At 42.0% G+C, this 27,643-nt stretch overlaps 1 protein-coding gene across 5 annotated transcripts in view; it reads left to right on the top strand.

The window, feature by feature from the left end:
* FSHR (follicle stimulating hormone receptor) overlaps positions 1 to 27,643 on the top strand; it is a 171,088-nt gene that overhangs the window by 109,788 nt on the left and 33,657 nt on the right. For all 5 annotated transcript variants that reach the window (XM_070511466.1, XM_044771786.2, XM_044771793.2 and 2 more), the window contains 2 exon segments: positions 9,902 to 9,976; positions 12,672 to 12,746. In XM_070511466.1, the coding sequence (XP_070367567.1) occupies positions 9,902 to 9,976; positions 12,672 to 12,746 (150 nt within the window).

A 27,643-nucleotide genomic window follows, 5' to 3' on the forward strand; every position in this document is an offset into this window, starting at 1 on the left:
AGGGGAAAATAGATTTTGGTGGATAGCTAGAAATCCCTTCCATGCCATATGTTATATACATAATTCTCATAAAAAACCCTAAAAGGGAGTTATAACTACCCCCACTGAAATAAATGTCTCATTGGGGTTAGTTGACTTGTGTAACATCACACCACCAGACAATGATAAAGCTAGAATTTGAATCCAGGCTTGGCTGGCTTCCAGGTTCATGCTGCCACTCACATGTGCATACGAAGTGAGACAAATATGAGTCAGCAGGGCCCTGACGATACACGGCGATTAGTGAGATTATCCATGTAGAGCATTTAGCGCTATGCTTGCTGCACAGCTAATGTCTAATAAAGGTCAGTTATTATCACTATCATCATTATTCCTGCAGCCTTCAGTTACACAGCTCAGACTCACAAGTGCCCGGAACCTGTAGACAAGTTACCATTCCTCGTATGTCAGAGGGCCCTCCAACCTTCCCACTTCCCTTTCTTTGGCCTCTGCTGAAGCTGGCAGACCACACTGAAGCCAAGTGGCCAAATCAACATCCCTTCCCTTTCTCCTCAACACACAGAGCCCACTCCCTTATAGCTTTCCCAACCCCTTGTCTTCCATCACTTAGAACTCAATGAATTCCTGTTTGAACAATTTCTAACAGGCATACACAGAGTAATAAAGGAATTTTCTACCTTCTCTAACTTCTAACTCTAATATTCCATTCCAGGAAATCCCTTTCCCTTTCCCTCCTGTTCTTCCTCCCTTCTCTTCTTTTTATTACCCTCTTTTAAGTTCATTTGCTTTCCCAAACAACAATCCTATGCATGGCTACCAAGCATAAGTACTAGCTACCCTCCTGTATCCAGGCAAAGATAAACTTTTAGACCATCACCTCTACTCCACTCTTTTCTCCAGTAGCCACTCCATTTTTATCGTCTTGCATATTATATACATAACCTTGAATCTACTCCAAATTTTTAAGTAAATCATTGGGACACTTAATTTAATTGTTTGAAAAAAGATGACTCACGACCCACATCAGAGCACTCCTGAGTCATCACACCACTGTTAACCACTAGTCTAATGGAAATTACAAAGAGCCACAATTATAATAATGATGGTCAGAAGTGAAGAGACGTTTGCAAGAAATACTGAAACAAGTAATTGAGAGGATTTAGGATCTGTTAAATGTTAAAGAGGAGTCAGAGATGACCCCAAGCATTAAAGCTTGGGTTAGTCCAAGGAACCAGTAGGGATGAGAGATGGAGCTGTTGGCTGGATTGTGATTGGGAAAGGAAGGAGATTTGGGACAGGAAATAGTAAGCCTGCTCTAGACTAGTTGTCCATGAAGGGTTCGCAGAACACTTAGTAGAAGATGGCTTTGGCAGTTGCAAACGTGGTACTCTGGTCTAAGAGTGAAACTTGTTCCACTGACATGGGAGGCATCAACAGAGAGGTTCTAGCAGGGGAAGCTTGAGGGATACTAAGACAGAGCTTGAGAAGTCCTGATATTTAGAGAGGCATGAGGAGGAAAATATGGTATATGAGGAAAAATAATAAAGTGCATTGAATCCCCACTGTTTACCCTGCTCTGTATTGGGCACTCAGCATCCTTCCCACACTTTCCTCCCCTTCTACTCTATTGGCTTTGCACTCCCAACTTCTCATGCATGTTGTTTCTATCCAACTAAATTGCAGATTCTTGGAAGACGTGGGGGGGACTGCTTTTTACTGTCTTACATGGTTTATACTTGCATAGAGAATGTACTAAAAAAGTGCTTATATGAGTCATTGCTTGGGACTTTGATTCATCTGTGGAAGGTGAATTTGCATGTTGACTTACATGTTGCCATTCCAGAACTCAAGTACCATGCAGTGTGGAGGAAAGGAGTGGAATTTAGTTGTTTTATAGGCATATTGCTCCCAAAAAGATTTCTCCTCTATCAGAAATTAAAATAACAGGATTTTCTGAAGTGGAAAGTTTTCCAAGTCACTGGAAATAGAGCCTATCTGATTTCTGTCATCCTTTTGAGATCCCATCAATGGTAGGTTCAGATCCCAGGTTGACTTCACTTATTGACTCTGTGGTATTGGGGAAATTACTTAACCTCTGTGTCCCTCTTTGTCCTCTTCTGTAAAGTGGCTAAGGATGGTACTTAACCCATAGGGTTGTTGTGGGGATTAAGCAATGTAATACGAGGCACAGAAAAATTGCCTGGCACATAATAAGTATGTAATAAATGTTAGCTATCAAGACTGTGACTTTTAGTCCCTTTCCTCATCTGCTGAGGGAAGTGAGGAAAATATGTTATCCCGAAATAGAGATTATTACTTAACATTTTAAATTAAGACAAAGCTAAAAATGGATACAATAATTTGTTGATGTATTTGAAAGTAAGTGAGTTGAATTTAGATGTCTGAACTAGGTAGAGTCACTGAGGGTACTTTCATCGTCTCATTTTGGGGACATCTTTAGAGGATCTTTAGCAAAGACTCACCTTGCCCGGGAGAAGCAAGCAGATGGGACATGTCAGGAAAGGAAGGTGTCTACCTGCCGCCATCTAAGGAGGCGAGAGGAGCCCTTTGGCAACATCCTGACAACACGTCGCACCTTGTATTGACCCTCTCCTGAAGGGAAGCGTATGCTTTTTAGGTTATGACTTTGGTGGTGGAGACATCCTTGTAGGGGCACCTGTGTGCTCTGCCTCATCTCCTTTGTTGGCCAGCAGACCAGATGGTGGGTCTCACTGTGGATGAGAATCAGAATAGAGTTTGGGATAATGCCATGGACTGGCTTAAGAATTTAAATAATCTGTAGATGGGGATAAGAGAAGCATTCCTAGGATCTTTGCTAGCACCATTTTCCCCAGCACAGTGGTAGGCTAGCCCAGCATTTCCCAGCTACAGAGGAATTCAGTCCTACACTCCATAAAGAAGAAAAGGCAGGCTGTCAGGCAGGCACAGTGACATTTGAGTTTACCGTGTGACAAGCAGTGTGCTTTCACACATACCATCTTATTTAACCCCTTTTGACAACCCTATGAGGTAGTTATTATTCCCATTTTACAGTCAAGGAAACTGAAGCTCAGAGGGTAACTTGCCCACAGTTACACAGCTAGTAAGAAATGGAGGCAGGATTCAAACTCAGGTCTCCATTGTAAAGTCTCTGTATTTGACTTTAAGGGAATTCTAAATGGGCATAGGAGTACATATTTGGAGAGATTTATGAAATTTTCTGGAATGCATTTTCATGGGAATTTTCACCTGCCCTGGTCTATAGTTGCTTAAGTTATATAGCACATTTCCAGAAGATGTGGAGGAGTAGGTGTTTGGTAGAAATACAGAAAACCACATATTACATATAATACCTACATAATTATATACATTATATATACCATATATAAAAGTATGTTGTTTGTATATCTGTAGTTATATTCAAATGCAACATATCAACAATCCATTTTATTTTTTCCAAAACTCAGATGTAGCCCATCCAATAAAAAAGCCCCGAATACTAGACTGGGTGAGTTAGAGATGACTGCTAGAACCTAGCACCTATTTTATTCATCTCTAGATCCCCAGCACCGAGCCTAGTGCCTGAAACACAAAAGCTGCTTAATCAAAATTTGCTGAATCTTTGTTGAATTCGTTCTTCACTCTTTTAAAGATCACTGCAAGATTCTGCTAAACAAGAAGCTTCCTTCTTATGCTAATACACAATTTTATTTGCAAATACTCTGGTTACTACAAGTTTTCAAGAACACAGCTTTATTGTGCAAGAGCAAAGGTGGAAATTCCTTTATAATCTATCAAAGATCATTCATTCAGCAAACACTTGGCTGGGAGCAGGAATACTAACGTAAAAGGCAATGTCCTTGTCCCCTGTGAGTTCTTTCCCTAGTGAAGGAGACCAGCCAGAATGAAAATCCAAAGCCGTATGTGAGGGCTATGATAGAGTGTGTGGGGATCCTAGACTACAGGGGCCTGAGGGAAAGAAAATAGTCAACGAAATTTAGCCTCAGGTATTAAAAACAAAAGAACAGAATTTGATTTAGTGAATATTAAAAATATTTTAATGCAATTGAATCTCCTAATGTGCCCTGTTAGGGAGGGGTGTATTGGATATATTGGAGGACAATGCTCTGTGGAAGGTCGGAGGAGGAAGGAAAAGACAGGGAAGATCCAGTTGGAGAATGTGTTCTGTATCAGAAAAAAAGCAAAGAGGATGTTTCTGTCTCTGGTTTCTTACTACATCCTGTTCTCCAATTCATAGTTGTCATTGAAATTCTAGTGAGGAATTTAACTGCCAGTCACAATTCTTCAGTTCTTCCTTATCGTATAAACCTGGAGCAACTCTGCTCTGAATGAAACAGCCCCAGCATTTGGCAAAGGGGTATCAAGAGAAATGGTGGACAAATTAATATCACTCCATGAATGGTTGAAATTTTATGCTGGACCTGGCTGAATTCTACATGCTCATTCATTCCCTAAATCCCTCCTACTGACCTCCCCCTCAACTCCTCCATCAAATACACTTGTATGCGAATACTGCTCCACTGACCAGAACAATGCAAATCTGGGTTAGAATTTGATTGTGGGTCTGAGACTCACTCCAGAGAGAAAGCTCTGATAACCCCCAGTACCTCATGCAAGTACATCTCTCCTTCATTCAAAGAAACATGGGATTTCATTCAAAGAAGGGACCTTAAAAGTCATCTTCTCTAACCTCCAATTAAATGCTTTAAGAACCCCTTCAGTCACCAGTCATAGCCCGTTTTCTCCTCTATCGGTGTTTTGTCAATTCGAGGACTTCATCTGGGAGCCAGAGAGGGGCTGGGAAATGCTGTGACCCTGAGAGATAGAGCTAAAGGCATCCAGATGCTATTAGTACAATAAACCAAATACATGTATGTGCCCCTTGCGTGCTCTGTTTTAAACGTAAAAATCCCTGGGACAAAACCCAAACTCAGACAAGCTATCCTTGGCCGTCGTTTACTGGACTTGGGCATGTTGCCTATGGAAAAAGGGGTGAAAGAATAGCAAAGACAAACTTCGTCTCCTTTGCAGTTCTGCAGATGTCATTTCTGGACCTGAAAAGTAGTCTTCCTTCATCCACCCATCTAGCCACTAAACATTTACTGAGCACCTATCACACGTGAACTTACCACGAGGTGCTAGAGATACAAAGACAGTTGAATAAGATACCCTTCAGGAACTCAAAGTCAGACTGGGGAATTAGATAGTGACCCCCCCCCCAAAAAAAAAGCAATGACAAAACAATGTGGTAATTGCTTTAACTGAGAAATGAAAGGTCTTGTGAGAATCTAGAAGATGGGAAAACTTCAATGATGAGAGAGTGAGGGAAGGCTTCCAGAGGGGATGCAGGATTTTAAGAATCAAGTACTTCACTCCTGGAGCTGATTTAGTCGGACTCCTCTATCACACTTTTCACACCCACCTGTGTGTGTGTATTGAGGAGAAAGGTCTGGTGGGAGAGAGCATTACCATGCTTCTAAAGAACCTCGCAATCCAAAGTGCAGTCCCGAGACCAGCACCATCCCCATCACTTGAGGCATTAGAAATGCAGAACCTCGGGCTCCACTCAACCTCTCCTCATTGAGAATGTGCAGTTTAACAATATGCCCAGGTGAGTCATATGTGCACGAACAATTGAGAAGCACTGTCTTAGGAGATAAGGAGAGCCTCATCTCTGGAAATAAGCTTTGCAGAGTCTGGATCCCTCACTCAAGGGCAGCCTTCAATGTCTACCTTGGACAGTTTGCAAACTTTTTAGTCTCAGAATCTCTTTACACTCTTAAAAGTTATTAAAGACACCGAAAAGATTTTGCTTATGTGGGTTATAGCTACCGAGGTTTACCATACTAGAAATTAAATTGGGAAATATATTATTTGTTAGTTCATTTGAAAACAACAAATTCCTACATGTTAAGATAAATAACAGCTATTACGCAAAATAACCATCTCTTCAAAAAAATTTTAGTGAGAAGAGTACCGTGGTTTTACATATTTGTAAACATTTTCAACATCTGGCTGAATAGAAGGCAGATGGATTCTCATATCTGCTTCTGCATTATGGCTGTTGCCATAACACGCATCAAGTGGCCCCTGGACTCCACTGTATGCTCATAGAATGAGGGTAAAATATTATATTTTAGCATTATTATGAAAATCATTTCGACATATAGACCACCAGACCATACTTTAAGAACCACTGATTGCTTCCCTGGAGCGCTCCTCTCTCATAAACTCTTTACCTGTTGACGCTAAAGAAACACCATCACACCTTCAACTATGCCAATTGCAATGATTTGTCACAATTGCAAAGAAAATTCTTTACTGAATCTTTTGAGACAAAGGATGGTTTCTTAATTTTATAAGTTCTTTGGATGTAAAGATTCCACATCCTCCCTTTAAAGGCCAGTTGAGCAGTCCTCAGAATCGTGTATTATCTGACACACGCCAGGTCATCCTGTTAACCTCACTGGAGAGAGCATTGGCTGCACTAACTTTAATTTACATAGGTGCCCCCAAAATGAAGAGAAGCTATACATTGAAAAAAATACTTTGTCAATTATCAATTCTAACCAAATATAAGGTGTTATTCTATATTTTCTACAGCATCTCTTGCTATACATTTAATATTTGAAATGCTGTGACTTCTGATTAAATTTTCTCACTTAGGAAAAACTAAACCTAACTAATGTTTCTTCTATTTTCTTCCTGCCTCTAGGGTCTATCTCCAGTTTTCTCTTGCTACTATTTTGTCTTATTGTCTCTTGTGTTCCTAAGCAAACTTTAAGACAGAATTCATAGTTCTAAAAGGGACTTGAATGATCATCTAGTCCAGCAGTTCTCAATCTTTCGTGCACATTAGAATCAACATTGTTTGGAGAATTAAAAAGAGAAAAAAATTAATGGCCAAATCCCACTCCAGACTAAATAAATCCAACTCTCTGGTGTAGACCCAGACTTTGGAACTTTTTAAACATCGACCAGAAGATTCTAATGTGCAGCCAGAGTTGAAAAGCTCTGATCTAGTCCAACTATTCACTTTATACATGGCGGGGGTTCAGGGATAGGGGGAGGCAGCCAAGAGGGGAAGGAACCTAGAATCACCAGGATAAACCTAGGATTTGAATACCACCTTCCGGCCAGACAACATGACCAAGATTCTTCCTTGAGTCCTCTTAATTCAGAGTTCTCAAAACACAAACAAAATGGAGTTTATTCTCCTTTTTTGGATGAAAGGCATTTTTCAAATAACTTGATTAAGGTATGTTTTATATACAATAAAATAAATGCCCCTATTTTAAGTTTAAAATTCAATAAGTTAGACCAATATACACACTCAGGTTACTACCTCTCCAATCTCGATACAGAACATTTCCGTGACCCCACAATGTTTCCCCCTGCCTCTTTCCTATCAGCGACTTCTGTCCCAGGTGACAATTACTCTGATTTCTGTCACTGTAGATTATTTTTTCCTATTTTAAGACCTCATATCAATGGAATCATACAGTATGCATCATCCTTTTACGTCTACTTCTTTGACTCAGTATAATTTCTTTAAAGATTCAACCATGTTGTCTCAGCAGTGTCTTCCATTTTATTGATGAGTAGTGTTCCATTGTATAGATATTCCACAGTTTATCCATTGGGTTGTTCCCAGTTTTTGGCTATTATAAATAAATCTGCTATGAACATTTGTGACTATGTCTTTGGGAGGACATACGCTTATATTTCTCTTGATTAAATATATAGGAGTGGAAATACTGGGCCCAATGAGGCCTGGGAGACAGGCATGCAGAAGAAAGTGTTCCAGCCCGACAGCCAGCCAGAGGTGGCTCTGCATACAGGTGGGGCTGTTTATTAACATGGAGATCAAAATACCAATTTCACAAGCATGTTGAAAAGATTAGAGAAAATGCATGTAAAGTGGCTGGTAAAGAGTAGACACCTGATAAACGATAATAGAAATAACTAGAGAGAGAACTGGGTTGGACTGGAAGAAGATCCCTGAATTTCTCAGTGAAGTACTTTTCCATGACTGCACGCTTTTCACCTTCCCCCCAACCTTCATCCAGCCAAAGGCTCCCCCTTAACCACCCAACCCCAGCATCCCCTCCTGTCTTTGAACTTGAGGCCATAAAATATGAACTACCTTTGAAATAATTCAGAATTGTATTATGGCTTGTTTTTTCTAATAAGCTTTAGTTCTCTTTGACAAGAAAAAAATCAGATAAGGGAACTCGCAGTACATGAATTCAGGTAAAGAGAAATGTCTACCTTTTAGGCAATATTAGGCTGAGACATTATCACAAGTGGTGACCAAAACTACTGGTAACTGTAAGTGAACCTGGGAATAGCTTCTGGAGGATACAGCCCCATTTGCATTTAAATCCTCTCTCTCATTAGTTCTTTTCTCCATGACTTATAAGTTCAAATAAATGTCTTCTTTTTCTGGTCTACCACCCCTTTCCTTCTCCTTCTCATTCCTGTACCTCCCAGTACTCCTTCCACTTGCACGACAGAGGAACCAATAAACGGCCCATGGCCAACCTGTTCATTTACACACACACACACACCCCCTTATCCACGTTCTGTGAGAATTGTGAAGACTTAAATTTACCAGATGCATCATGAAAGATGCTATCATAGAATGAGGCGCTTTTCTCTCACAATGTCTCCTCACTCACGGGAGCTTGTGAGAAATGACCCTGCCACAACCGGGTTGACAAGCCCCAGAAGTCGTGAGCTCCCCTCACTGGGATGGCTGCTGCTCACCATCATGTTTTCCCTCTCCCGCAAGGCCTTCTCCCTGCCTGCCCTCCAGGCCTTTCCCTTGATTAAGAGCCTTTCTGGAGCTCTTCAGCTAAATCCCAGGCCAGTGAGCAGACAGCGCTTCTGTCTCAGCCAATTTGAATGCACGCTGCCTAGGAGATTTCCTGACACACTCTCAGCTGCCGCATTAAAACTGCATGAGAGTCTTCCTCAGGAGCCTAATAATAGCACCTTTCATCTGTGAGCCACTTTATAAACATTAACTGATTAAGCTGCCCTCTCTCCTCACAAGCTCTGGGCTTCTGAACAGTGGACTTCATTCTCCACTGCCCTCAGATTACTCCAGGAGGAAAAAAACTGGGACCTGAAGGATCTTTTCTGGGTATTTTAGGCCAAAACAATATTAATGCCAAAGGCCTTGAAATAACAACCCTCATTTGGGTAATGGCGTGGAGGGGGAGGGGATTTAAATCCATGTTTATTTAAAAGAGACTGAATTGAGGTTCTCATCTCCCAAAGCTAGAGTAGTAGCTTGGTCTGGGGCAAGGGTCACTGACCTACAGCCCATGGCACCAAATCCAGTCTACCACTTCTTCTTATAAATAAAGTTTTATTGGAACACAGTCATGCTCATTCGTTTGTGTGTTATCGATGGTTACTTTTGCGCTACACTATCACTTGAGCGGTTGCAACAGAGACCAAATGACCCACAAAGCCCAAAAATATTTACTATCTGGCCCTGTATAAAAAGTCTGCTGACCGCTTAGGGGTCCCTGACCTTAAGGTCTATGGAACTCAAAGTTTGTTCTCATCCTATATATTCCCAAAATATCTTTAATCAAGTTTCCTTCCCTATCCCAGCCTCAGTTGCTATATCTGTAGACTGAATAACCTCTGAACTGAGCCATTGCCTTTGGCTTATTCTCTCATTGTCCTGTAAATGTGGGCATCTAATACATTATTGTCGTCTCATTACTAACAGCTGACTTCTGAGGGCAGGAACAGAGCTGTATGTGTCTCATGAATCACTGTAGGCACAAGGCTTTATGCTGAGCCCTAAATTTCTTTATGGAGTATAACTGAACTGACTTGAATTATATTTCTTTCTTTGCAGAGAGATCTCACAGAATGATGTCTTGGAAGTGATAGAGGCGAATGTGTTCTCCAACCTGCCCAAATTACATGAAATGTAAGCAAGAACCTGCGTGGTTTGCTCATGGCTGGTCTCAGCAACAGCCTTAAAATCCACTTACATTCCTGGCGGTCCTGGCTCTGCCCTCTCCTCAGATCCCTAGAATTTCATCTTATGAGGTCAAAGTCAGCCCCAAAGGCACCGTCACGTGTCTCTGTGCCTGGCCATGCAGGGACCAGCCCAGAGCCTAGTCTCTGCTCCCTGTCTCCCAGTTTGTTGCTTAGTAAACCCAAGAACCTTGCTCAGCGACTGTGAGCAAGTACCTCTCATCCTTCCACAGTCAAAGCCCAAAATAACTCCCACAAGATGTAATCGAAGATGGGCCGTCCTAGTTTGAATACTATCCTATGCCACATACTCACTGAGAAACCTTGGCCAAGATACAAAATCACTCAGACTTACTTCTCCCATCTGTAAAACTGGAATAATTAAATTGCGTTCCTCAGTGGATCACTGTGATGAATAAATGAGATGAGAAATGTCAATTTGATTTCACACATCAACTGCCATCACAATCCTTAGTTCCTCTATACTACAACCAAATTTACTTTCTCTCGTTGACGTTCTAGTTTTACATACATGTCAATACCTACACAGATCCACTTCTGTTTCATACCAGTCTATAATTACCAGAAATTAATTCATAGAATTATAGAATGTCAAGGCCAGAAGAGACTTTAGAGACTGTCTGATCTAGAGTTTTCCAAAGTATACTGTGTGTATCATCAAACACTCAAGAGATTATTAAGTGTTTAAAAAAAGAAAAAAGCTTGTATGGTCAAATAAGATTAGGAAACATTGAGCAAATAATGTTAGAAAGATTCACTTACTATAGGAAAACTTCTCAGAGCCTTTAATATGCTAATATATACTTGGTATCTCCAAGAAGAATATTAAGTGTTTCTCAACTAATGTCACTGAAAATGTTCCTCCTGTGGAGCATTTATTAATGTCTCACAAAATTCCCTTGGAACACAGTTAGGAAAGTCAATGAACAACTTTCCTAACTTCACAGATGAGGAATGAACAGCGCTGAGAAGTTGCGAGGCTTGTCTAAAGTCACCCAGCCAAATCCACAGCAGGATAAGGACTTGAACATAAACCACCTGACTCTTTTGTACCTTTCTTTTTCTTTTTTTGGTGAGGAAGATTGGCCCTGAGCTCACATCTGTTGCCAATCTTCCTCTTTTTGCTTGAGGAAGATTGTCACTGAGCTAACATCTGTGCCCATCTTCCTCTATTTTGTATGTGGGATGCCACCACAGCATGGCTTGATGAGCGGTGTGTAGATCCATGCCTGGGATCCAAACCAGCGGACCCCAGGATGCCAAAGCAGAGCACATGAACTTAACCACTATGCCACTGGGCTGGCCCCTCTTTTGTATCTTTTAAAAGACTTTTTAGCATTTGCCAAGTATCAGTAGGGAATAAATACACACACACACATGAACTTACTTAGGAATGACACTCAGTCTGTCCATTTTGGCAGACTCCTCTTCCCTTTTCCTTTCTCCCTCATTCTTCCTTGTTGTCATTAAGCATCTGCAACTAATGCCTTGCCTTCCTCTCCCCATTGCCTTCTTGCTCCTTCCTTTCTTCTCTCCCTGCTTGGCCTCTCCTTACTCTACTTGGGAAAAGAGACTTGACTGGTATCTCAGAACCCACAGAGAATATCAGAGAAATGAACCAAAGGGCAGCCAGCCCTCTGGGCAAGGTCAAGCAGCCATCCCTCTATGCTGTTCAATGGGCAGTGGAGATAATGGGATGGCTCTTTCATCTCTTCCTTGCATGGAGAGGTGCTCACCCCCATGTAGCATTGACTATACTTAAAATGATTAACTACCTGGTATTTGGATCTGGGTTCCTATAGGTTACTGCAACATAAAAGCTAATGAAACAGGGAGGAAGTAATTAACACCAAGCATCTCTGCAAACATACATTGATCCAGCAAGATGAGGAAAAGGGCAGCCTCTCTCTGTTGGAATCCAAATGTGAACACGCTCACATGCAGACTATTGATCAGGACACAGCACAAGCCAACATGAGTCAGAAGTCACCACTTTCCATGAGCTGTGAGGGAGCAGCCTTAGTTTACAGCATGAAAGGAATCACTGGCACATTCCCAGCTACTGTCTGCTGAGATCTTATGGTTAAAACCAGAGAAGGCCACTGTTTTCCCCCAACCTTTGTTCTCCTTTGCCTCTTCACTCCTTTTTCTCCATCTCCTTTTGCCCCTTGCCCTTTTTCCTTCCCTCCCATCTTCTTTTCACCCTCTTTTGTTATTTTCTCTCCTCTTCTCTCGTCTCCAAACCAGACAAAAGCTTGTTTCCCCACATTAGTCTCATCTCTACACTTTTAGCCTCCTCAGACCCTGGGAGATCCTTACTGGTTAAACACCAGCTGTGCTCAGGGTGAAAATGACTCACCCAGCCAATGCTTTGTTTGCTTCTGATGGACAGATCCCGGGACTTCGGTGATGAAAGTTAAAGGGGACAGGGTTAATATTTAGTTTGCACAGTTTAGCATAGTAAAAGGCACTGCATGCATGCTCAATATTTGTTGAAAGAATTGGTGTATGGATAGATGGACTGATGGGTGAATCATTTATTGATACACTCTTTATATAACATGAAAAATACTACAGAATTCCTTACTGTTGAGACCACGTTCATGTTTTTTCCTCTTTTACAGTAGAATTGAAAAGGCCAACAATCTGCTATACATCGACCATGATGCCTTCCAGAACCTTCCCAACCTCCAATATTTGTAAGAACCCTTGTATTCTGGTGCCCACTCTAGATCAAATTGTGTATTCCTATTTTAGCAAAATTGTCCATTTGCTACTCTCGGGAGCAACTGCTTGTTATCATGATGTGGGGCAGAAGTGGAGGTGGGGAGGCACTTGCTGGTGGATTTTAGTTTAGTTTAATGAGTGAATTCCATCAATATAATTGCATTTTGTTTTCATTTACAAAAACAGACATCATAAAGAATGCCATTTGCATTAATGGGATTGTCACACAGACCTTTGCAGAACTCAGTCATAATTTACTGTTAATGAGATGCAGCCAAAATTTCTGCTAGCATTGAGCTTGTGACCTGGACCTCAAAGACACTGTACCTCTTGTTCTGCACATGTGCATTTTTCTTTGATACAGTACTTTATTTTACAAATTTTGGTTAACAATAGGCATGGTATTTTATCAGCAGAGAGAGTCCTAGTTTGAGCTCCATCCCTTGGGCCTGCCCCCATTAGCAAAAGCTGCTTCTTCCACTCAAATGGCTTTCAAATTAGCTGAGGGCTTGGCAGAGCCCTGAGTGCTATGATGGGGCCCCACAAAATAACAGATGAGAATTTGGGCTATGGAGTCAAACTTTCTGGACCCATTTACTAGCTACTGATCACAGGCAAGAACTTAACCTTTCAAAGATTGTTCCTCATCAAGAGAATAGAAATAATAATAATGATGGATGTGTATCTGTTATCTATTAACACAATAATAATGCATAACCAACTACCCCAAAAAGACACCATTTTAAAGCAACAACTATTTACCATTTCTTTCCTGTGAGTTGATCAGAGGAATGGTTCTGATTGGGCTATGTCTGCTTAACCTCAGCTAAGCTCACTCATGCATCGGCAGTTAGTTGGCAGGGCAACTGTAGGCTGGCTACTCTGGCTTGTCTCACTTGGGATGACAGCTCTCTTCCAAGTAACTCATGTCCAGCAGGCTAACATATGCTTGTTCTCATGGCAGTCCTAGGGTTCCAAGAGAAAGCTGAAGCTTATGAGCTCTTGAAACCTAAACCCTGAATTAGCATCTTCTGATGCATTATTTTAGCCAAAGCAATTCATGGGGCCAGCCCAGATTCAACAGGTGGAGAAAGATGGGAAAGAAGCCGCAAACTTTCAATATCAGGTGGGTGGATACAGGGAAGGGTACAGAATTGAGACCATCTTTGTAATCAGTTTAAAGCAGCTAAAGAGTTTTGCACAGTGTCTATCACAGAGCAAACGCTAAATATTAGCTACCAGTGATATTATGACTCTGTCCCTAAATTTTGATCCTTGAGAATTGGAGTTAGCAGGTACAATAAGGAACACTGGGCCATGTGCCTTAGATCTATGAATGGAGACTGACTGAGGGAATAAAAGATTTAACAAAAAAGAGTCCATATGACCTGGAACTTCCTCTCTCAGATAGAAACCCCAGAAGGAATCTGAGAAAGAAACAAGGTTGTCCACTCCTGAGTTAATGTCAGCGGCAGGACTGGCTTCATTGACATGCAACCTGTGCAGTCGCACAGGGCCCCGTGCTCAAAGAGTCCCACACTCAGCGGGCCTCAGACTAGGTTTATTCTCTGCTATGACTGTCTTGAAATACTTAAACATTTCTGAACATTTCTGAAACATTTCTGCATTTTCATTTTGCACTGTACCCCACAAATTATGTAGCTGGTCCTGCTCAGAGGTTAGGGTTATGATCTCTCCTACTTTCAGACTTGGGAGTCTTGACTCCCTAAATGGACTTTGCTATACTCTCTACAGAGGCTAACCTGGGCTAGGAACACAACAGTGGAGGAAATATGGGGTAACAGAAAAGGCACAGGCCTCAGAATCAGAAAATCTTGGGCTTCGTCCTAACTCCACCATTTCCTCTTAGGCTAATCACTGGGCCTCTGAGATGCACATGGCTTAGAAGAGCCTCACATGAGATTTCTATATGAAAAATATTTTACAAAATATATTATATAAAATATCTTATACTACAAAGAGCTCAAAAACATTAATAAATGTATTAAGTATTTGTAGAATGATTATTTTTGGTCAACCGAAGTCTACCAGTCTATCCTCAGGAAAATTCCAATAAACATTGAATGGAGAGTTATGGTGGCCACTAAGACCTTCAGCTATTACCTAGATTTTGGCATGATTTCAAAAAAGAGGAGTTTGGGACACGCCTTTGCATTTAATGGAGCAGTAAAGAAAAGAAAAAGGAAAAGAAACTGTATATGAAGTCAGAAGGACTGGATTCCAGATGGAACACTGATATTTACTGGCTAGATAGCCAATTACCTTCTCTAAGCTTCAGTTTCCTTATCTGTAAATTGGGAGGTTGTGAAAACCAAATTAGACTATGCCTGTAAAAGACATTTTGCAAATTGTTTTTTAGTATACAAACTGTAAAGAACTATACAAATATAAAATTATTTGTGCCTGTTACTCCATTCATTTCCTTCATTGCTTTTTCTCTTTTCCCTCCCAATTACCATCCCTTCCTTCCTACTTCTCTCTCTTTTCTTTTAGAAAAAAATCTGAGTAGAATCTCAGGGCTACAGAGCCTTCAATAACAGAACGAAAACACCATAGGAGCACCCTTGTTCACAAATGATCACATATGGCTAATGAAAAGCATTCCTGCAGAGGATAGATCCAAGAAGAAATTCCCTTGACAGCCCCTCCCCCACCACACGTATTCTGAGAATGGTGGACTGGAAGCAGGTGAATAAGGGATAATAAATCATTGCAAAGTTTGAAATCAAGAGATCTAGAATTTGACCACAATATTGGTCTACACCTTGTGGCCAGCACCTTTTATTCTTATTAATAAGGGCCCTCAGCCTTCTCTCTAGGGGATGAGGGCTGGGGAGGAACTTGGGAGCAAGTAGGCATGGAAGGCATAGCCCTAGATTGGAGGAAGGGGGACCTTTGGCAGAACAGAGGGGGCAAAGCTTTGATTTTGACTTTGGCTGAAATTTGTGTTATTGGTCGTCAAGTCCAGCCTCTCCTTTGTGTCCTTTTCTCACTTTGAGGTGTTAAGTCCCTAGTCCCATCTGGCTCCCCTATCAAGTCCGGAGAATGCTAGAGGGGATGGATTCCAACCCCATCCTTCCCTGAGAGGAGGTTATTGTTCTCAGAGCATTTGAAATGTGCTTTCTAACTGGGAAAAGAAAAGAATTAGTAAACAGCTTGGATGAGTGGTTTCATTGTCAAAGGATCTTCCGTGATTGCTCTGAAAAAAATATACTTACATACTTCTACAGTGTACAAAATCCCTTCACATCCACTGCCATGCGAATCCCCATCAGGAAGTTAAGACAAAGAGTTGCCCCAACTTAAGTCTTTTGACTTATTGCCCAGGGCAAGTCTTCTCTACATGTACACTCCTCCTCAGGATGTGGCACATGGTGACCTGGGAATTGGAGCAACTGTGTACTCCAAAGGCACTTCTACTAGCATACATCTACTCAAGGATCCAACTGCGGCCCTTTGAAATATTTTCCAAACTACTAAGAGGGATCACCTAAATTCATAGCTGTTCCTCTAATCTGGAAGAAAATATCATGGGAACAAAGCCCAGTTAAGCTTCTCTCTCCTTCCATGCTTATTTGTGTCTGAGCAGCAGTCACAAACAGTTTTATGATTCAGCAGCCAGGTAGAGATAGATGGCAACGATTTCACATATTCCTTGGGATGATGAACTACTTGCTTCAAGGCAAAGAAAAAACACAAAATGGATGAAGGAATCCGGAGGGGCCCGGTAGGATTGAGTAGTTGTTTATTTCCCTAAGCCAGGATAAATGCTTATCATCACAGCCACCAAAGCAGGAAATTACAAGGGGTAGGGGGGAGTTGCCATTTGACTTGAGGATCCTACTTGCTGTGCACACACACTTAGAAATGTTGTTCTGAAACCCTCAGCCTTGATTCCATTTCATGCTGATCATTTGATGGCACAGAATTCAAGACAACTAGAAATCAGCGTTCTTCATCACTGCCTTCACACCTCACTGAGGAACCTGAAGTGGTTAGGAAAAAAACTCATGAATAAAGAAATGTACTTTGACTAGAAGAACGTATGTCAAAGGATTCATCTGGGTGGATTTTTTTTTTTTAAGTCAATACTGTATTTGCAGGCAATATTTCTTTCTTTACCACTCTGCCTTCCTGGAGCTGACCTTTTGTGTATGAAAGATTACCTATTGATCTGTAAATAAGGTTTACACAATATTCTCTTGCCTTTGCATCCTGTCAATGTAATTCTCAGGCAGCTGGATGTTGCTCTTTGCTACTCAATAAACCATAATTCCATCTTAGCAAACGCTTCACACAGCTGGGTAGGCCCCCACTCCCACTGATAACCATCTTGCACTCACATGTGGGCCTGTTACACCACCTTAGGATGCCTGCTAATGGCAACCATGCCATCTGCTTTCTCCCGTTGAGGATAATTCCAGGAGATTCTTCACGGCGACTCATCTCAGTAATTTAGGCTCCTTCTTCCCCACCCATCCCTTAAATCCCTGTCTCTCTTTTCTGCATTCCTCTCTTTCATCTGTTTTGGTGGAGTAATGAAAGTACCTTCTCTGATTATAAAAGCTGGACCATTTGTTGAAGATCATACGGCAAAGGGAGAGAGGGCAGGGACTTGTGGGAGAGCATAGAGGATGCACACAGGCTCCAGTACCACCTGTCTGGGCCCAGGTGTCGGGTCTCGCCCTTGTTAGTCGTGTAACTTTGGATAATTGGCTTCATTTCTCTGTCTCAGTTTTCCTTTCCATAAACTAGGAATAAGATTTCCTGCATCCTTGAATTGTATTAAATGAAGTACTTAGGGGAATGACTGACATTTAGAAAATTCTCAATAAATGTTAGCAATTCTTATTAAATTCTTGACCCTGTGATTTACTAGCTAAGGGAGCCCATGTAAGGGACTTCACCTCTTTGTACCTCAGTTCTCTACTCTGCTTAAAAAAGAAAAGAAGAAGAAGAATACCTATCTTTTGAGACCATTGTAAGGATTAATTTGATGATGATGTTCATGGTGATAGTGGAGGTGGTGGTGATGATGATCTCTCTTTCCCCTTCTAATATTTCTAAGGTCTCGAAGGCCTCTTTAACCACTGGTCAGCATTCAAGCACAGAAATATATCATTTGTATCTCTCAGAGGAGAAAGGTATCCTTCTTACTGTACTCCTGACATATCCAGAAAGGTCCTTCCGACAACCAAAATTAGGTCACCCCATAGTGTTCTAATGAAGGGCTCCTACTCTCCCTTTAATGCTTATTTTCAACAGTAGTGGTCCATAGTCTCCCTTGCCATCTCCATCAAAATTAAGTCCACTTCTCCCCACCACTAGCTGGTTGGATAATTCTCATTTTTATGCTGACTCACAATTTAATGCTTTTTATCGTACTTCATTGCATTTGAACCTCACAGCAATCCAAGGAGTAGGCGGGGCAGTAAAAGGAGATGCATTTTATAGGAGAATTCAACTGGCCTTGTCTCAAGTTCCTGATCACAGGGCTTTTCTGACAGGAACATGTAGGGTCCCTACAGATTGGATCACTCTGATACTTTGGGTTTTCAGCAATGTTTGGCTCTCTGTGGTGGCCAGGAAAAGAGCCATACTAGGGTGCATTTTTAGACATTATAGCAGCCTTGCACATGGTGGAAAGGATTGGTGCCTCCCCATTTCTCCATGATTTGGGATGTGAATTGGCCAATGAATACAAACTCATTCATTCAGTCAAGCATTCAACAATCATTTATTGAGGTCATACTACATCCTAGGCTTTGTTGTAGCTGTTGAGTATACAAAAGATGACAAGACAGATGAGGCCCCTACCCATATGGAGCTTACACTCTAGTTGAGGAGACAACAATGTTGGATAACGTCAGGTGGTGATAGTGGTATAAAGAAAAATAAAGCAGAGAAAGCAGAGAGTAATGTTTTAGAAAGGGTGATTGAAAAAGGATGGAGGGCCTTGTGAGAAATACAGAAGACATCCGTAGACAGCTTTCTCACCTCAGTCTGTTGGGGAGACAAAATTACTATCCATTAATGCCTGAAAATACCAACACATCTGTGGATTGTGTGGCACTGCTCATAGATGAGAGGACTGACCCAATGCCCCAGGCTGGACTAGTCAGGGAAAGCTTCCTGGGGGTAAGGTAGACTTAGCTGCAACTTGAAACATGAATAAAACCTGGAAAGATAGAAAAGAAGAATTTTTCTGTGAAATAAAGAGGTGAGTAAATGCATAAAATGTGAAAGATCATGGAATAGGCGGAGGATGGGGAGAAACTGAGTCCCAACTAAAAAGAAGGTGTACATTGGGAAGAAGAGTGACTATATTTGGATAAATTGAGTTTGGTAAGGTTGGAAAAAAAAATTAAGGCAGAGCAGTTTAGGCCTAAGGCAGTAAGAAAGAGTAAGCTCTAAGAGATTCTTGAGTAGAGTGACATGATGACAACGATTTGGACTGTAGATTGACCACTAGCAGGGTACAGACTATACTCAAGGGAGTCCTACTAAGGGGCAGTTGCCATAATCCAGGGGTACAATAATGATGGCTCCAGGAGGACTAGAAAGGCATAGTTCAACGGAGGACACACTTCCAAAAAACAATCACTGGTATGATTTACCTCTAGGTCAGACATGGACCCAGGTGACTGCAGGGATTTTTGCCCACTCACCTCTAGTGACCCCTAGTCTCCCTCCCCTCAGTGCCTCCCCTAAGTGGCTCCCACACAGAATCATCCTGTAGACAGCATTCAACAAGAATTCAGTCTGGGCCAGAGTCATCTTACACAGGGGCTGTGATTATTGGGAAGAAATTATTAGCCATCTCCCTGGCTCTCAGTGTTATAAGTATCTAAGGATGTTGTCATGACTACAAGGATGTTTGGGCACAATGGAAATTATACAATTGCTTCTTTTATCAGTAATCTATCTAACACAGCCAATTTTGCCTGCCACTGTCAACTCTAGGAAAATATGGCCATAATTTCCTTCTGGAACACTGAATTTCAGGATGAGCTTTTAGCCTGAGCACATCAGCTCTGGGAAGGCAAGGGCCCCCTCTTGTCTGAGGGCCTGATCTTACAGATGGTGATGTTTTTGTGCTGCTAACCTTTCCTCCTTATCCCTCTAACCTGTTCAGTGTGCTTTCTCCTTCAAGAAGCCCAGATCTTATTCATCAGCAAGACAACTATTTAATTCACCGGTTCACATCAATATGTTCAGGTCTTGATATTCTTCTTACCAGGGGAATTTGCATTGTTAAAAGAGCAGCCTGGAAAAGGCAATTCTAAACCCAAGAATTGATAATGATGGGCTCCCAGGCATGGGGATTCTGAGAGGGAGAGAAAAGTCCTACAGGATCCACTCAGCACATAGGTAACCAGCTACTCCATCCACTTGCAGAGTCTCTGAATTATATTTTCACAGAATATACTTTCTTATGAGGTAGGTGTATCCTCACCTCATTAATTTTGATACAAGACCTGTCTCTGTCATCACCAGAAATCAGATGTAAGGACAAGTCTAGAGAGGGTTCAGAGAGAAACAAGTCTCAGATTAGCCGTGTAAAGCTCAGCCCTGATTTCTTCCTCATTGCTGGAAGAAATGAGGACTACTGGACTAATGATGGACTAACGCCTTTAAGTCTCAGTTTCTTCATCTGCAAAGTGTAAATAATAAAATATGCTTCAAGAGGCTCGTCAGATGAGGAAAATGGACTATACGTCCTCTGAGATCTCTTCTAGCCCTCAAATGGTTGGTGTCTAAACAATGATCTTCACAAATCTGGGGCTCCCAGTGTCACTGCCTATCCTGAGTTCAGTATAATCAACCCAGCATGAGGGCTTTGTATGGAAGGAGAAAGTCCCTCTGCAGATTAGGAAGATTCAGCATCTTGCAGACCACTTTATTTCCCAGATCCGGCTCCTCTTGCCCAGGATTCAAGCAGACCCCTTAAACACTGAGATCCTGCAGGTGCATTAAAAACCTTAAGCCACCTGTCAATTACTCTTAAATTAAGTACAGCAGAAGCTCAATTCCTGGCGCTAAAGGAGAGATGTTGGATGCATCGCTGCCACTTCAGTCCCTCTCTGATGAGCACAGCCAGCCTCAGCAGAGCCCGAGAGACGCTGGATGTGGAGGGGAGGCAGACAGAACACAGCAGTTATTGGAGCTGGCCTGGGGGTTCAACTCCCTCGCAGAGCCTGCCTCAGGCACAGGCCAAAGGAGAGATAGCCTAGAGGGTAGCATCTGAAGGGGCATCAGGCGAAGCCCCACCGTCTATGGAAAATAAACTGCTGCCTCTTCTTCCCCACTGCAGCCTTTATGTAGGGAGGTTGAAACTGTACTTTTTGTCCTTACAAACCTTTTAGATTTGCAATTATACCTGGAGAGGCCACACGTTAAGAAATTAGAGCTGACACAGGAACTACCAGCTACCTGGAGGGATGGGGGCAGCCCCTGAAAGTAGGGATAGGCCCCGGGTAGCAGGGGCAGGCTGGACAGTGGGAGTTGGGAGGGTGTCATCCAAGGAAACTCTAGTTACCCGATTCCGTGCTACTCCAGAGTGGGGACCAGGTTTTCTTCATCATTATGTCCCCTGTGCATGGCACAAAAAAGTCACTCAACTATTCCTTTTCTTCTTGTCGAGGAACCTGGCTGTGATCCAGACCTCTCCTGTACCTGTTCTCACCTTGCTCTGTAATATTTGTTGGGGGACCCATTATTTTCCTTGCTGCCTTCATTCATCTCATCTGCTTTATCTTTCACAGTGTGTGTTCTTAGGCTGTGAGGTAAGAACACAGGTATGTTCTAGCCAAATGGCCCCACTGCTCCCAAACTCTTGGCTTGTCTGCCTGGAAGGATGTTGTCTTCCCCGCTGGCACAGCTATAGAAGGAATGCAGTCTAGGGGCCTCCCCAGCCAGAGAGATCAGGACTCAGGACTGGGGAGCAATGAAGTGGCAGGAGATGTCACCACCTGATTCCACTGACCTCCAGGCCAGAGCAAAGGCTGTGTCCAATTCACCTCTGAGCCCTGAGAGCAGAGGGTCTGCACACAGGAGGCCCTTAGTGAAAATGTGGGCCTGGGTTTGAACCTTTCTGTTTGGGTAGTGGAAGGGAAGCAGCTGCTGTTTTTAGAGAAATATCTTGGGGCATTACAGATTGTGAACAGTGAAGTGACAAATGCTCTAAGGAAGAATATTTTCCTCTCCAGCAGACATTACAAAAATGTTCTGCTGCAGTTTAATCACGAGCTCACCCACAGCAAACACCCCACAAATAATGTCTAGTTCAAGAGGCAGTGAGCTCCTCGCTCACCAGTTTGGGATTCAAAAATAGCAGTGCTAGGAGGAGAGAGCATGATGCTTAGGGGATGGGTGAGGGAAGAAATTAGGTGGCCTCCCTCACAAAGTTCACCCAGCACAGTCTCTCTGGAAAAGGCCAAGACATGGGAGCCACCTGGACACAGATTCACTGGGCAAGACACTAAGGAGCAGCTCTTCTCTTTACAGAAGAGCCTCTCACCCAGCTTCCAGCCCTGGTCTTACTCATGAGAACTTGTAACCAAGTAGCCAGACTGCTCTAGGCCTCAAATAAAATGAAGAGAAAAAGAACAGCCCTCTCTCCTTCAGAAGGTTGTTTATAAAGAAGGAAAAGGGGAAGATGAGACAGGGTGTGGGACCGCCTTGAAAGTTCAAAGCAGCAACTGCTCATTGTCCGAGGCACTGCTGGATGACACGGGGGTGGGTCACAGGAAATCATATTTAGAAAGCATTTTCACTCTGAATTAAACAGTCTTGCAAAAGCCCTGTGAGCTTTTTACTGGTGGTTGCATTTTACAGATGGGAAACTCGAGGTTCAGAGATGCTGACTGAGGTGCCCAAACTCACAAAACAGGATTAAGAAATGATGTTGGGGCAGGAGGGACACAGAAACTGACACTTACTGAACATCTACTATATGGAGCCCCGAGACTAAGTATTTTGTTCACACAATTCATCTCATCTTCCAAACATCCAAAACAATGAGGCATGTATTTTCCCCAATTTACAAACGAGGCTTTTGAAACTCAGACTCTGTAGTTGACAGAACTGAGAAGCAAAACAGGAATGTCCAACTTCAACCCAGTTCATCCCGCTTTCTAGCACAGCATAGCTGGGACGGTGTGGCATGTGGATGAAGCCAGTGTGAACGGACCCAGTGCTCTGAGCATAACAGTGACCCCTTCTTCATGGTTGCATTTGGAACTTGTGATCCTCTACTCGGGCTAAGTTGAAATGTACCTAAGAAATCACTTTCTAAATAATTTATGTTAGAAATGAGTTGTGGGGAAGGGTGTGCAAACGGTTTAAAATATTAACTCTTTTGCGACTCCCCTATGTAACTTAAAGGTAACTGCTTGCCACAAATTAGTAGTTTGATTAAAGTTTTTATTACATCGGTATCCAAGAAGGTCCCAGAAGGTTGCCACTTGGCATTGCTTGGTTAGCAGTGAATCCAACCGAGAGTGATCTTTAGGTTTTAAAAGTCCTTATGTAGCCAATGTGGTATAATGGAGAGAACATCACCGAGAGACATGGGAGCCAGAGTGCCCGGCCTCAGATCCCACTTCTCCCACTTTCCAGCAGACAAGTTAACTAAACTCCCTAAGCCTCAGTTCCCTTATCCATAAAATGGAGCTAATAATAGTCTCTTCCTCATAATTTGTGGGCAGGATTAAATGACTTCAATACAGGTAAGGCCTTTACAATGGTGCCTAACATGTGGTAAGGTAATTGGTAAGTATTAACTATTATTCTTTCTTGTTCAAGTCTAGAAATTTAGGTGATTCATTTACCTTCTGTGAGCATTGCCTCCCTTATCTGTAAGATGGGAATCACAATTATGCTCATCTTAGAAACTCACTGTAAAGTCAAATGAAACATTTGTCAATGTGCTACACAAGTATAAGGCAAGGTTATTTTCCAGTCTTTTCTTCTTGGGAGAGAAGTCTGAGCCAAAACCGTGACCTGTCTAACCAGTTCCTAGCTCCTCAGTTACTTCCCAAATAGCAGTTCTCTGGTCTATTGTCACTTTAGCCAGACTCTCACTTGGGCCCAAGTCAGACACTGGTCACTGTGTCCCCCAAGCAGGAGACAGCTATCAAACTCGCCACATGGTCTTCTCACTGTCCCCCATCTCAACCTAAGCGAAGCAGCAAGCAGCCCCCCACCCCTTCCCCATGGCAAATTGACAGTTGTCTCCAGAAACCCTCCTCACAAGATCTCTACACCACCTTCATACCCAACATGCATAAGGTTAAGAACTGTGTAAGCAGTTCCCAGAAACCTGGACCGTAGCATCCCTCATGGAAACTCCAACTTTGACACGCTGTTACACTGAGATCTGCCCTAGCCATAAAGGTATCCTGTAGCATGTTCCACACTGAAAGGGAAAACAACATCAAGAGTGAGAGCTGCATGGTAGCCTAGCACAAACTTTATTTTTTTACATTCAGGCCTGTTTTGTCAAAGATTTCTCTTCAGTTTAGTTTCCTTCCGATATAGTTTGCCACTGGAGAACATGATTTCTTTTTACCCAGACGCAGTATGTGTAGACGTTAATTATTGGGCCTGGATTAGGAATCTTACCCTGTGACTGATACATTCTGTATGACAGCAGGGAAGGAATTCAGAGTCTCTTACCTTACTGTCCAGGTTTTAATCTAAAGGGGGTCATCCTGAAATGCCTGAAGATACTGTAGAAATCAAACCAAAGTTCACTTAACACAGGGTGCCCTTTCACAAATGTGGTTCTGATATCCTGTAAATGTTCTGATTTATATCATGGTAGAGGAATGCAGGGTGCTGACTAGTAGAATACTCTGCCTAAGAGAGTTAGCCAACCATGTCCTAAATGCTAACAGGACATTCAGACAATTAGCATAAATCAGTGAAAGTATTTTAGCTTCTAGCAGAGCTTCCAAGGTTGAACTAGGAAACACCAAACTCAATAGATAGTCTGCAATAAAGGAGGAGTCCAAGGTCAATGTGTTTGGGGAAAGCCAGCATACCATTTCCTTCTCTTGGGCATTTATAATGAATAATACCGTGGTAAATCCTCTGAGAACCCTGTAGGAAAGAACCTGCTTAACTTTATTAATCTAGCATTTCCCAGACTTATTTGACCACTGTAGCCTTTCATGTGTAAACAAGGGATTTCTACCCTCTGGAAATAGTGTTTCTAGAGAAATACTCAAAGTTTCGAAGTTGGAAGGCATCTTAGAGGTCACAGAGTTCTACTCTCCCATCCAACTCTGCACCCAATTCTAATGTGTGGGTTTTTCCCCTCATACATTCAAGCAATTCTCAGACACCAGCTGGGTGTCCTACCATTCAACTCAATTCTGATGGTATCTACCTGGAGAGAGCATCAGATCCCACAGATTAAGGGCTCTATCCTACAAGACTACCCCCTCTTCAGACACTAATTGTAAGTCCAGGTTGTCGCCTGTGTTCTGACCAAGCAGCTATAGACCGGAGGTTGCAATGACCCCTCCTTTGCTCGGTTAATTTGCTAGAGTGGCTCACAGAACTCAGAGAAACATTTTGCTTACTAGATTACTGGTTTACTGTAAACGAATATAACGTAAGAACAGCCAGATGGAAGAGATGCATAGGGCAAGGTATGGGGAAAGGGTTCAGGCTTCCATGCCATCTCCAAACCCACAACTCTCCCCAAATCTCCACATGTTTGCCGACCCAGAAGTTCTGTGCCATAAAGCGGGATGAAACCAAATATATATTTCTTCTTATAAATCACAATATCATACCCCTCATGAAGAAAGCTTTCCACACAGTTAGTTGGACACACTTCCAGAGTCAGGGAACCAAGTGCTTAGCAGTACAATCCATTCCTCTCTTGGGCAACTTTCACAATGAATAAGAATCAGTCATTATCTAAGCCAGATAGTGGTGAGAGCACAAACATCAGAGGCAGAAGGATGTGGATTCAACCTCTAGCTCTGCCCTCCTAATGTGTGGCTTTGTGAGTTACTGGACCTCTCTCGGCTAAGCCTCCTCCACTCTGATATGAGGATGCTAATGATACCTGTCTCCTAAGGTGGAGGAGAGAAATAAATAAAACAATCAATGTTAAGTGCTTGGTGCGGTGCCTAGTGCATAGGAAGTGTTCAATAAATGTTGACCATTATTATTATTAATCCTATACCTACTTTCCAGAGCAGGACAGCACAAATCTATTACCATTTCCACCTGGCAGCCCTTCAGAACTGCAGGCTTCTCTTCCTAAGCAAAATATCCTATGCATTGAACAATAGGGTCTTAATTCCTCACTCCAACAGTGAAAAAAGAATATAAACTGAACTTACATCCCAAAGCAAGTTTATTTATAAAGTAGATGCACATACAATTGCAGTATTAATGTGTGCATTACAAAATATACACAAAAAAGTTTAAAATTTGAAATAAAGATGAATAAATAATATGCTTTTATGTTTACATCTTGTCTTATCATATACCTTTTTATACAGCACAAAAAGCCTATTTTGTTTTCACTAAATGTATTATAACAACATTTTAAAGCAAACAATGTCATAAGATGTGCTTCTTTTTTTTTTTTAATCTTTAGTGTAACACTTAGAAAAGCAATTCACAGGTCATATCAATACTAGATTTCAACAGCTGTCAAAGCTGAGAACAAAACTTCACTAAAATAAGTAGGTGCAGTGGAAAAGAAGCCTATTAGCACATTCTCTGAGTCATTATACTTAGTATTCAATCCTATACTTTTATGCAAATATTTTTATGAAATTCAGCTAGTAAATTTTCTTCCCTAATGTCAATCAGATGTTCTTACAAACTACTTGGAAGATGTTGCATTTTTATATACTAATGAAAGTGTTCAAAACCCAGTGAAAAAACTCAGGTTAGAAAGTTGTATTTCCTTGTTTTTAAAATATGAGAGTTTTCATAAGTGATCATGTGCATCATTTTCAGAAATAACCATTCTCACACTTTTTTTCCCATATGCTCTCTCCATAGCATAGATTTCTTTCAAATACTGTTGTCTTCTTCCTCATTATTAATACATCAGCTTTCCCTTAAAGAGACGAATCAAATGTGTCTAATTTGAAAATATCTGCTTTATAGCATATTTCTGACAGCCATTTGTCATCACAGAAAAGGTCAACTAATTTGGATCACTTGTATTTTTCGTAAAAAAATACGTAAGTCATCTTCAATTTGTCAGCTCTTTGTAGCAGTCTTCCTTGAGATGACCAACAAACCTCTAGGGGATAGTATGGATCAGGACCCAGAGACTAAACAGAATCCAACACGTAAGAAGGTTGGTCCAGGCACGTTTGTCAGAAGAAGCAGAGATAGGGGGCAGGAGAAATCTGGGAAACTTAGCTGTGGCTTCCAGTGGTCGCAACAGGGCACAAGGAGCCTTGGGCAGCAGATAACTGACCAGGCTGCTCAGGCATCATTCTCACAGGGGGACAACAGGGACCTGGACATGGAAACAGCACTTCAGTACCCAAGAGAACTGATAAAAAGTAAGACATGGCCCAGGTCCTAGGGGAACTAGGAAATTAGACAGGGCCTAAGTTACAGCAACTAGAATACAAGGCTGGAGCATGACCAATAACAGTGCCTGGACATGGTGCTAAGGTTTCCTGTAAAGTAAATCATTTCCCTGGGTAAGAGATGAAGGATCTGAATCCTAGAGACTTCAACTAATCCCTTAAGGCCATTTATCCTAAAAAGTGGTACAGCAGGACTTGAACCCAGATCCCCTAGCACCAGAGCTGCTAGTTTTGAAGCCATGCTATGTGCCCTGTCTGAGACGAGG

This window comes from Equus asinus, chromosome 6 (genome assembly GCF_041296235.1).
Source record: "Equus asinus isolate D_3611 breed Donkey chromosome 6, EquAss-T2T_v2, whole genome shotgun sequence".
Classification (NCBI taxonomy): domain Eukaryota; kingdom Metazoa; phylum Chordata; class Mammalia; order Perissodactyla; family Equidae; genus Equus; species Equus asinus.